The 10,321-nt window shown below is 45.8% G+C and overlaps 1 protein-coding gene across 1 annotated transcript; it reads left to right on the top strand.

The window, feature by feature from the left end:
• The first annotated feature begins 2,698 nt into the window (after positions 1–2,698).
• Positions 2,699–10,082, top strand: LOC102867112 (leukocyte immunoglobulin-like receptor subfamily A member 6-like). The gene is made up of 8 exons (XM_006884542.1): positions 2,699–2,715; positions 6,463–6,779; positions 6,914–7,219; positions 7,418–7,702; positions 7,973–8,266; positions 8,858–8,908; positions 8,997–9,223; positions 9,912–10,082. Exons 1-8 carry the CDS (start codon positions 2,699–2,701, stop codon positions 10,080–10,082), a joined length of 1,668 nt encoding a protein of 555 aa, XP_006884604.1.
• The last annotated feature ends 239 nt before the right edge of the window (positions 10,083–10,321 follow it).

Genomic DNA, 10,321 nt, shown 5'->3' with positions numbered 1-10,321 from the left:
CCATGGACACACATGGTGAAGGAGGAGTCCACATAGAATGGGATGCCATTGAGAATCAGTCAAAATGGATGATAAACACTGTGTGATGGTCATGTTACAATATCCCACAGTCCTTGTGGTGACTTCACAAGGTTCCACTGTTGTCATGAAGATTTACCTCCTTGTGTGGTCACTGGAGCACAAATAGAACAAAGAAACTATTAATCTTAGGTGAAGGAAAAGATGATGGAGTGAGAATGATGTCAGGATGGTTTCCCTTGTACAGACTCATGCCAACTCAATGGTCCAGACCAAAAGCAGAGAAAAGAACTTTAACAAGGATGTTTCAGAAAAGGAAACTTTTGTGCAACATGCATTTTAGCAGAAGATAAGAACTAGAGAGGGGGGAAAAGTATATTTAACAAATAGGGTCCTCAAGCAAGGCTGTTTTGGTTGTTAGATGCCATCAATTGAGTAGGCCTAAACTACCCTAAGCACAAAATATCTGAACCCTTTCCTATCCCAAGTCACCCTCACAATTTCTGACACACTGAGCCCATTGCTGCAATCACTGTGTCAATCCACCTGGTTGAGGGTCTTACACTATTTTGTCATCCCTCTACCTTTCTAATCATGATATACCTTTACAAGGAATAGTTTCTCCTAGCAACATGACCAAAGTATGTGAGATGAAGCTTTATCATCTTTGCCTCCAAGGAGCAGTAAAGCTATATTTTCTCCAATAAATTTTTGTTTGTTCTTTTGGTAGTCCACGAGTTATTCAGTACTCTTCTCCAACACCACAGTTCAAAGACATCAATTTTTCTTCTCTCATCCCTTAATTGTCCAGCTCTGTACTATGTAGCAGGTGATTGAGAAGACCTTGGCCTGAATCAGGTGCATCTTAGTCTTCAAACTGACATCATTTCTCCTTAAGCAGGGTAAAAGAACATTCAATAACAAGTTTTTGAAGGTAAGCAATTGAAGTAATGTGAAAGATTGATAGTCTAGATATAGATTGATTGATCATATGAGTAAATATACCAAAATATTAAGAATCGGGTTTCCTATGAAGCTGTTTAAAAACAGTTAAATAGTAAGATATATGATGTACAAATAAAGAAAATTTTAAAAAGTAGCATAACCTTGTGATGCAACATAGGAATTGTACAATACCCATGAGGATTCATTAATTTAAGTAAAAAAGATAAATAATACAAATCAATATACAATGAGCTATAAAAAGAGATGTCCACAGATACATAGAGGAATGTATAGATAGATGGATGCATGTGTAGATTGATAAGAAAGAGAGGGAGAAGTTCAAGAAGAAGGAATAAAGGGAAAAGTAGAGAAAGGAAACAAAGAAGAAGCAAATAGGGGGATAGCAAGGTTTCTGCTAGGTTATAATTACTGTTGATGATGCCTCTGAGTTAGTTACAACACAATGACTCAGTCTGAAATAAAGCTGATGATCACTACATCTAAGGATAATGAGGCTTAGTCTCACATGCTTTGAACACGTCAACAGGAGCACTAAGTTCCTGGAGAAAAGCATCATTGTTGGCAAAGTAGAGGGTTGGCAAAAGAGAGGAAGACTTTCCCAGAGATTGATCAACATTGTGATTACAAAAGTGGGCTCAAACACAGTAGTAAATGTGAGGATGGTACAGGATCTGGCAGTTTAGTTTGTCATACATGGTGTCACTTTAATTTGTAAAACACTCACTACATAGTTGTTGCTGATTGCTATTGAGTTGAGCACAACTCACAGTGACCTTATGAGCAAAAGACCTGAAGCCTTTATATAACTTTCATCATTTCTTCAGGTTCACAGAGTTTCCAGAGGCATGTGGTATAGGAAGTTGATGCCACTCCTCCCTTCTAACCTGTCTTAAACTGGTAGCTCCACCAAACACTGTCCACCATGGGCAGCTGTTAGGACATTTCACCTCCAATGGCACAAGGTTCAGATTCACAGCAAACCCAGATTACCACAGTACTGCAAATTGACAAAAGAATGCTGTACAACTTAGAAAGATCTTCCTCTAAGATGAAATAACACTACACCATCTGGCCTAACTGACGTTTACATACAAAGGCCTTACATAGATAGCTAGATAGCTAGCTAGATGATAGCTAGCTAGCTAGCTAGCTAGATAGATAGATAGATAGATAGATAGATGATATGATAGAGATATGGATATGGAGAGAGAGAGAGAGAGAGAGAGAGAGAGAGAGAGAGAGAGACAGATACACAAAAGATGAAACAATAGGCTTGAAGCCTTTCTATAACTCTTGTCATTAATCCAAGTGCAAAGAGTTTCCAGAGGCATGTGGTTTAGGAAGTTGATGCCACTCCTCTTCCAAACCTGAATCAATCTGGGAGCTCCACCAAGCACTGTTCATGATGGGGAGACAATTATGGTGTTTGACACACCTGTGACACAGTTGTTCATCATCAGAGTAACTCCATGTTACTTCAGTAGAGCAAATAGAAAGACCTTTCAGGTATGACTTAAAAAATGTTCATCCTAAAATCAATTAACGTTTGGCCCTTGGGCCTGTGGCCCTTGGGCCCTACCACATTTTAAAAATCCATCATGCCCAAATGTTGATAGACTATGAGCGAGAGACCCTCAATCTATCTGGCATATCCAATCTGCTGACACCCACTTGGGGACAAAAAAAAGCCAAAAGAACTCCAAACTTTCCATAAATGACCATCAACAAGATGTGAGCAGTCATCATTCCCCATAAAACCAATTCACAGTAAACAGCAGCCTGACAGAGACAAGCCTTACCATATTTTTTTATTATTAATTTTAAAGAAAGTTTACAGAGATTTAGGTTTTCTAGTCATTCATTGTTGCCCTTTTCTCCCAGCCCACTCCCATCCCCCAATTCACTCTTCTCCTTGAAAAGTAAAAGAAAAACTCTTCTGTTGTTATGCAATCCCTCTCCTCAAGTCCACTCCGCTGTGCGGCCTTCATTCTGGACTCCTGTTATGACAATAATACCCAATCATATATCCCTTTTAAACAGTTCTCTCCCTCATCTGTTTTAATGCAGTATACATTATTCCTCCCCTCCTTCTCTGTCTTTCCTCAATCCCGATGTCAGTCCTGTTTTACAACAGTGACACTATGCAATATTTGCTCTTTGGTGACTGAGATATTTCACTCAGTATGATGTCTCCAGGGTCATCCATTTTGCATAATATTTCATGAGTTTCTTGTTTTTCAAGGCTGCATAGTATTTCATTATGTGAATATACCAGAGCTTCTCTATCCATTTTGAGAGGGGCACTTGGGTCGTTTCCAGATCTTTGCTATTGAGAACAAAACCACAGTAAACATGGGTGTACACATATCTGCTTGGATGGCGGTTATGGTTTCCTTAGTGTAAATTCCCAGTGATGGAATTGCTGGGTCAAATGCAATTTCTATTTGCAACTTTTTGAGAAAGCACCGTACAGCCTTCCATAATGGTTGCACCATTTTACACCCCACCAACAGTTTCTCCACAACCTCCCCAGAATTTGATGTTTGCTGTTCTGTTAACTTTTGCTATTCTTACTGGGGTGAGATGATATCTCATAGTAGTTTTAATTTGCATCACTCTTAGAGCTAAGGATTTTGAACATTTCTTCATGTGTTTGTTTACCATCTGAATGTCTTCTTTCGTGAAGTGTCTGTTCATATCCTGTGCCCATTTTTCAATTGGGTTATTTATCTTTATCTTGTGGTGCTCAAGTATTTCATAAATTCTAGAAGTAAGTCCCTTGTTTGCCATGTCATTACCAAATATTTTTTCCTAATCTGTGGCTTCCCTTTTTACCCTGTTGGAGAGTTTTTAGATGCCAACTATCACCTCTCTTATTCAATATTGTATTAGAAGTCTTAACGATAGAAATAAGACTAGAGAAATAAATAAGAGGTATCCAAATTGGCAAAGAGGAAGTAAAATTATGTCTGCATGTAGATGATGTAATAATGATAATATACTTAGAAAACCCTAAAGATTCAGCAAGAAAACTATTGGACAACGTTGACCAATTAAGCAAAGTGGCAGGATGCAAGATCAACATGCAAAAATCAATTGGATTTCTCTACAGTGACAAAGAGAAAACAGAACCGGATCTTAGAAAAACAATACCCTTCACAATAGCTAATCACAAGATTAAATACTTGGAAGTAAATCTAACCAGAAGGGCAGAGGATCTATTCAAAGAAAATTACAAAACATTACTGCAAGAAACAAAGAGAGACCTGGAGAAGTGGAAGACTTGCTCATGCATAGGAAGACTCAATATTCTCAAAATTACAATACTACCAAAAGCAATTTACACATTCAATGCAATCCCAATACAAATACCACTTCTATTCTTCAACGAGATGGGAAAGGCAACTCCAATTCATTTGGAATGGAAAGGCCCTGAATAAGCAAGGCATTACCACATGTTTAATATCACCTAATAACCCCATTGGAAGCAGGAATGGTATCTAGGTCCTAAATATTATGCCTCCAGAAATTCTATAAACTCTGATAAATGTCAATAGTTGTAGAGAGGCTTCAGGCCTTTTGTTCATAGGGTTGCTATGAGTTTTTCTCAAATCAAAGGCAATCACAACAACAACAACAATAACTGCAAAGGTTTGAAGTCATTAGCTATTGGCAGAGATCAGGATTTATAACATATAAAAAAATTACTTTTAAAAATATAAGAAAAAACCCATATGCACTCATTCACCGTAGATCCAATGATATCTCTAACTCTCTTATAAGTAAGAATCTTTGGTGGTCTAATGGATATGAAGTTATACAGTCAATACAAAGTTAAGTATTCAAATTGAGCAGTCACTCCTTAGAAAAAGATGGGCAATCTCCTGATATGTGATTTTTATTCTATGAGAATCTACTGGAGGTTCAGCTAAGAATGAATTGTGACTCAAATGTCCATAATAAGAACCATACAAATAATAAACAGTAAGGAGCAGAGAACTGAAGTAGAGAATCTGTTGTTGTTGTTGTTATTGTTGTTGTTAAGTGTAGATGATGCTAGAGACCCTATGAACAAAAGTCTTGAACACAAAACTTTCATCTTTTCCCCAAGTTCATAAAGTGTCTGGAGGCAAGCTTTTATTGGAAGTCCTGCTTCCAAGTCTACATTTTAAATATGAGGCCAAATTAAATAATCTCACACCCTATTGGTAGCAACAGCCACTCCCTAGTTCAACACCAAACCAGAAAACACACCTTTCCAGATTCCAACCATTCTACTCATCTTCCCAGCCTGGAAATAGCAAATAAACTAGTAGAAAGTTTTTTTTTAAAGTTATAGACCCCCTACACACAATTCTTGTAGAATAAGTATGGAGATCTAAGTGGGAGGAGTGGAAGCAAAAGGGTTAGGACAGGTGAAAAAGTGGAGGTTAATCATAGAGTTGGGACCTACAATTTGATGGGTGGGGGAATGAAGAAAATAGGAAAGATCCAGTGTGAAAAACAATGTATTCGAACTTTGAAAATAGACCGGTATAAAATAAAAAAAGACATTTAAAAAAAAAAACAACCCAGTATCATTATAATTTAAAAAGGCAAAATTATCATAGAGAATGCAAAAGAAAATTAACAAAAAAACATTCTACAGGTTGTTAACTTTAAGTCAATAAATGTTCAGTATACTATATCATTAAAAATATAGAATATCAGCTGATGGAGAAAACAAGACAGCATTGGGGAGACTCAGAAAAGGGAGGTGACAGGTCCCAGTTCGTCCAACCTCTGTACAAGGCAGACTCAGGACTGGACTCGGATCTGGTCTGAAAGGTCCCACAGAGTCTGCTGTTGTCCTCAGCCCAACATTCAGGAAGAGCAGAACCACCACGGAGAGGGACTGTTCCCTTCCTGTGTGACTGCTGATGAGGAAACCCGTGACACACAGGGCAGGATCTAAGACAGGTCAAACCCTGCGCCTATCTGTCCTGCAGGCTCCGTGGTCACTAGACTTCATCTGCGGCCCTTGGGGACCATGCACAGCAGCACAACCCTGACCCTTGCTGTCCTGTGTCTTGGTAAGCTCCATGGAAGGGGGTGGGGTGAGGTCACCCTCCTCACACACAGAGTCCCTGTCCTGTGGGGGACCCCAGGGGCTCCAGAGCCCACAGAGGAAGCTGGGCCTTCATGGGGAAGGGTGTTCTCAGCCACGGCCTGACCTGAGTGCTCAGGGCCCTGTCCACCGTGTGGTCACTGTGTGTGGGGTGCAAGGACATTCTTCTCACAGGCTTTCTCTCCAGGACTGTGTCGGGGCCAGCAGGACCAGGAATACCTGGGTGAGTCTTCCCCTAGAACACCCAAGCTCCAGTCTCTGGTGTCCAACAGGGAAGCTTCTGGAAGCTCAGGAAAGTACTGAGGGTCTAGGCTGGGGGGGTGGCAGTCTGGGAGAGGCCTCCGATGAGAGCTGGGAACACTGGGACTGAGAACCCCCGTGGATTCCAGGTCTGATTTCTTCCCAGGGACCCTTTCCAAACCCTCCATCTGGGCTGACCCAGGGCCCACCATCAACATGGGGACACGTGTGACCATCTGGTGTCAGGGGTCTCAGCAGACGGAAGGCTACAGACTGTATAAAGAAGGGTCATTTCTTAGGATTATGACCCTACGTAATCCCAGGGACGCAAGAGGTCACGTCAGCATCCCCTTTGTGGACACACACGACGCTGGCCAGTACCAGTGTGCACATCACAGCTCTGGTGGCCCCTCAGAGCTGAGTGACCCCCTGTTCCTCACTGTGACAGGTAAGAATGAGAGATTGAGACTTCCCTCCCGGGCGGGCTCCTCCTCACAGGAAGTGGGACCCTCACACTTCCTAGGCAGCCACACCTGTGAGGTGCCTTTATTTGCCCTAAAATCAGCCCCCTCTTTCTCTCAGGAGTGTACACAGTTGCACAGACCTCTCTCTCAGCCCTTCCAAGCTCTGTGGTGGCTTCAGGAGGACATGTATCTCTCCGGTGCGGATCACAACACACAGTGGACACGCTCTATCTGCTGAAGGAGGGGGGAACTGACCCTCCCTGGAAAATGAAACCTAACCATTCTGCAGACTGGTTCGAGGCCCTCTTTCCTCTGGGCCCCGTGAACAGCTCCCAGGGAGGCACCTACAGATGCTACGGTTCCCATGTCTCCTCCATCCGCGTGTGGCTAAGTCCCAGTGACCCCTTGGATCTCCAGGTCACAAGTGAGGGAGCCCCAACCAGCCTCCCTTCTTTCCAGGAGCCCTAAAATGTCAGATCAAAGCCTCAGGGGAGCCCTGTGGGGATGGGGTGATTGGTGACAGTGACCTGCCGGGGTGGATTCTCAGAGAGCAGTGTGAAAGCCAGTGAGAACTCAGTGCAGTCTGCACCTTTGATGCCCATCTCCTTCTCCCCCTCCCCAGGCCTGTATGCCAAGCCCTCCCTGTCAGCCCAGCCAGACCCACCGGTGCTGATTGGAGACAGTCTGACACTGACGTGTGGCTCTGAGACTGGGTTCCACAGCTTCGCTCTGACCAGGGACGAGCCTCCTCCGCTCCTTCCATACATTCTCAGAAGCCAGCAGAGTCCCAACTTCACCCTGGGCCCTGTGGACAGGAGCACTGCTGGCCAGTACAGGTGCTACTACAGCGGCCATGACCGCTACCTGTGGTCAGCGCCCAGTGACCCGCTGGACGTCCTGGTGGCAGGTGTGGAGCCCCTCATCCAGATGATCTACTCAGCTTGGGATCCAAGGCCCCCCTAATGAAGAAAGGCTTAGGGGGACAAAGTCCTGCAGCAGAGCTGAGGAGTGTATGGGAATGAGAAGCTAAGAGGGCTGGAGATGAGGGAGACCCCACTGAATACTGAGAGGTGAATGAGGGGTTACAGACAGAAGGTCCATGGGGAGCTGACCTAGAGAGGGGACAAGGGCTGGGGAGAGACAGCTCCTCACACGCCAGCTCCTTCTTTTCTCACAGGATATTTTGAGAAGCCCTCGCTCTTAGCTCGTCCAAGCCCCACAATGACTTCAGGAGAGATCATGACCCTGCAGTGTCGCTCGGAAGGCCCGATGGACACTTTCCATCTGTTTAAGGAGGGACACACTCGACCTCTCCAGCATCACCATGAGCAGAACAGTGGTGGGTCCCTCCAGGTCAACTTCACCCTGAGCCCTGTGACCTCAGCCCACACGGGGACCTACAGGTGCTACAGTTCACATAGCACCTCCCCCTACCTGCTGTCACACCCCAGTGACCTGCTGGTGGTCACAGGTGAGGAACCCTGGCCCTGGCCCACTGTGTCCTCATAGCCAGTTCAGAGCCCTGAGCCCAGGAGGGGACCAGGCTAGAGCGGCTGCAGGAGGGTTCACCCAGGGGAGACCCTCCTCTCATGGGCCAGTGGACAGGCAGTTGGGAGATGAAAGGACAGGACAAGTGCCCCTGCTGCCTCACTCTGAGTTTTCATCCCCCAAGGTCCCAAGATGTGTCTGGTGGGGGAGGGAGGCTGAGAAAATCCACACTGGCCAAGGGGAGCCCAGAGGAGCCCCACCTTTGATTTTCACTGACTCTTCAAACATTCTGTTACCCTGTCCTCACATGGAGACTCCACACCCCCAGGTCCTCTCAGGATCCTGTGCCCCATGACTGCCCCGGCTTTATTTGATATTTGGTGTCACATCAGCTGTGACATTATTCCATCCTGCTGTGCTGCACAGCTGTGTCAGGGAGCCAGGGGACAAGCAGATATCAGGGTGGGGAGCCCAGGCTCTGAGGGGTTCTGGGGTGCTACTTGATGAGCAAGGGGTGGTCACAGCAGGGGAGCAGGAGCAGTGGGCTGAACCTCTCACTCTGCCCTACTCCCAGGAATCTCTGAGGACCAGGTCCCCACAGTCCTGAGATCCAAAACGCTCCCAGGTAGGCCACGGACTCCCCTGAGGGAGGTGGGGAGAGGACTTGAACTTGGGGTGGTGATGAGGGTGTCCATTCCTTTTTCTCCCTGAAGTGCACACTGTCTCTGGTAAATGGCAAGACACCCAGCTGTGGCATCATTGGGGAGGGCTGGGCCACGGCAGCACAACCGTGTTCTTCCACAATCTGAGGGATCCTTGCCCTCCCAGAAACAAATTCCACGGAGCTGCTAAGTGTCTGTCCGCTAAGTGTCTGTCCGTCCCCACCCGCACCCCACCCCTGGGCTCCATGCAGATGCTGTACCACCTCCACCTCCTGGCTGTGGGACCTCTGGAAGGCCAACTTCCTCTTTTGAGTTTCAGTTTCATTTCACCCCTCCCACTGTTTCCCTCTGAGAGATCAGTGCCCTTACACACAGAAAAATCATGTCAATCCAAGTGCTAGGCCTGGAGCCTGGAGCCTGGACCAGCGAGTGTCTTGACCTCTCTCCACCTCAATCCTTCTCCCAGACCCCTATGTCAGATGTGTCCTGTGGGGTGTCAGATTTACGGAGAGAGCAGTTGGGCTGATGGATGGGTGGGGACTGGGGCATAGAGGCAGGCTTCTCTCCTGATGGTCTGTCGGAGGGGAGGGAGAGGAAGAGGGATTTCTCATTGTCAAGTCAGAAAGGCACCCAGCTGCCTGCCAGCGGGTTTGCTGCACCTGCAAACCACACAGGAAGAGAGGCATCATCTTCCTCCTGCAGAGACCAGCCTGGTTTCGAACACCCGGAGAAGTGCCAACTTCGGGTTGACAGGGCAATTTCCTCCAGATCACACACCCCGAGAAGCATTTTAGAAATGAAAGATAGATTTAGAAGCTCCTGATCCTGACACAGCACCTTCCAGTGGGGTGACACGTGACAGAGGACACCCCTTTCTAAGGCTGTCTGCTCCTCTGTGAAGGGGTGACGTGGACCTGGGAGCCTCTGGGCTGGCTGTTCTGAGGATCGAAGTGATGAACACAAAAGCCCCAGCACAAGCTAGACACTGACCTTCCTCTTATTGCTCACACCCCAGGTCTCCCCACGTACCTGAAAGTGCTGCTCGGGGACTTGGGGGTCCACGTCCTCCTCCTTTTCTTGATTCTTCTGCTCCTTCTCTTCATCCAACACAAACACCAGAGGAAACACAGTAAGTGATGAGAGTGAGAACAGGACAATGTGACCACACAAGGTCCAGGGGTCCTGTGGGCAGAACAAGGGTGAACGTGGGGACAGTCAAGGAGCGTAGAGCTGAGGGGGGTTGCAAGAGGAGAAATACCTCCATCACGTCACAACCCAAAATCTAGAAAGATTACTTCAATAGTGACTATACAACCAGCAACAAAACCAGAGGAATTCTGATAAAAGAAGGAGAATAGTGTGCAATGGAACTTTAC

Source organism: Elephantulus edwardii, unplaced genomic scaffold (genome assembly GCF_000299155.1).
Source record: "Elephantulus edwardii isolate Elephantulus edwardi_28Jun2011 unplaced genomic scaffold, EleEdw1.0 scaffold00035, whole genome shotgun sequence".
Taxonomy (NCBI): Eukaryota; Metazoa; Chordata; class Mammalia; order Macroscelidea; family Macroscelididae; genus Elephantulus; species Elephantulus edwardii.
This window is presented reverse-complemented; position numbering and strand designations above follow the sequence as displayed.

Bases quoted from the DNA above. Each gene is read 5' to 3' on its own strand.
- LOC102867112 (XM_006884542.1), top strand. The intron at 7,220-7,417 runs GTGAGGGAGCCC...CCCCCTCCCCAG, and splicing joins CTTGGATCTCCAGGTCACAA to GCCTGTATGCCAAGCCCTCC. The intron at 8,909-8,996 runs GTAGGCCACGGA...TTCTCCCTGAAG, and splicing joins GAGATCCAAAACGCTCCCAG to TGCACACTGTCTCTGGTAAA.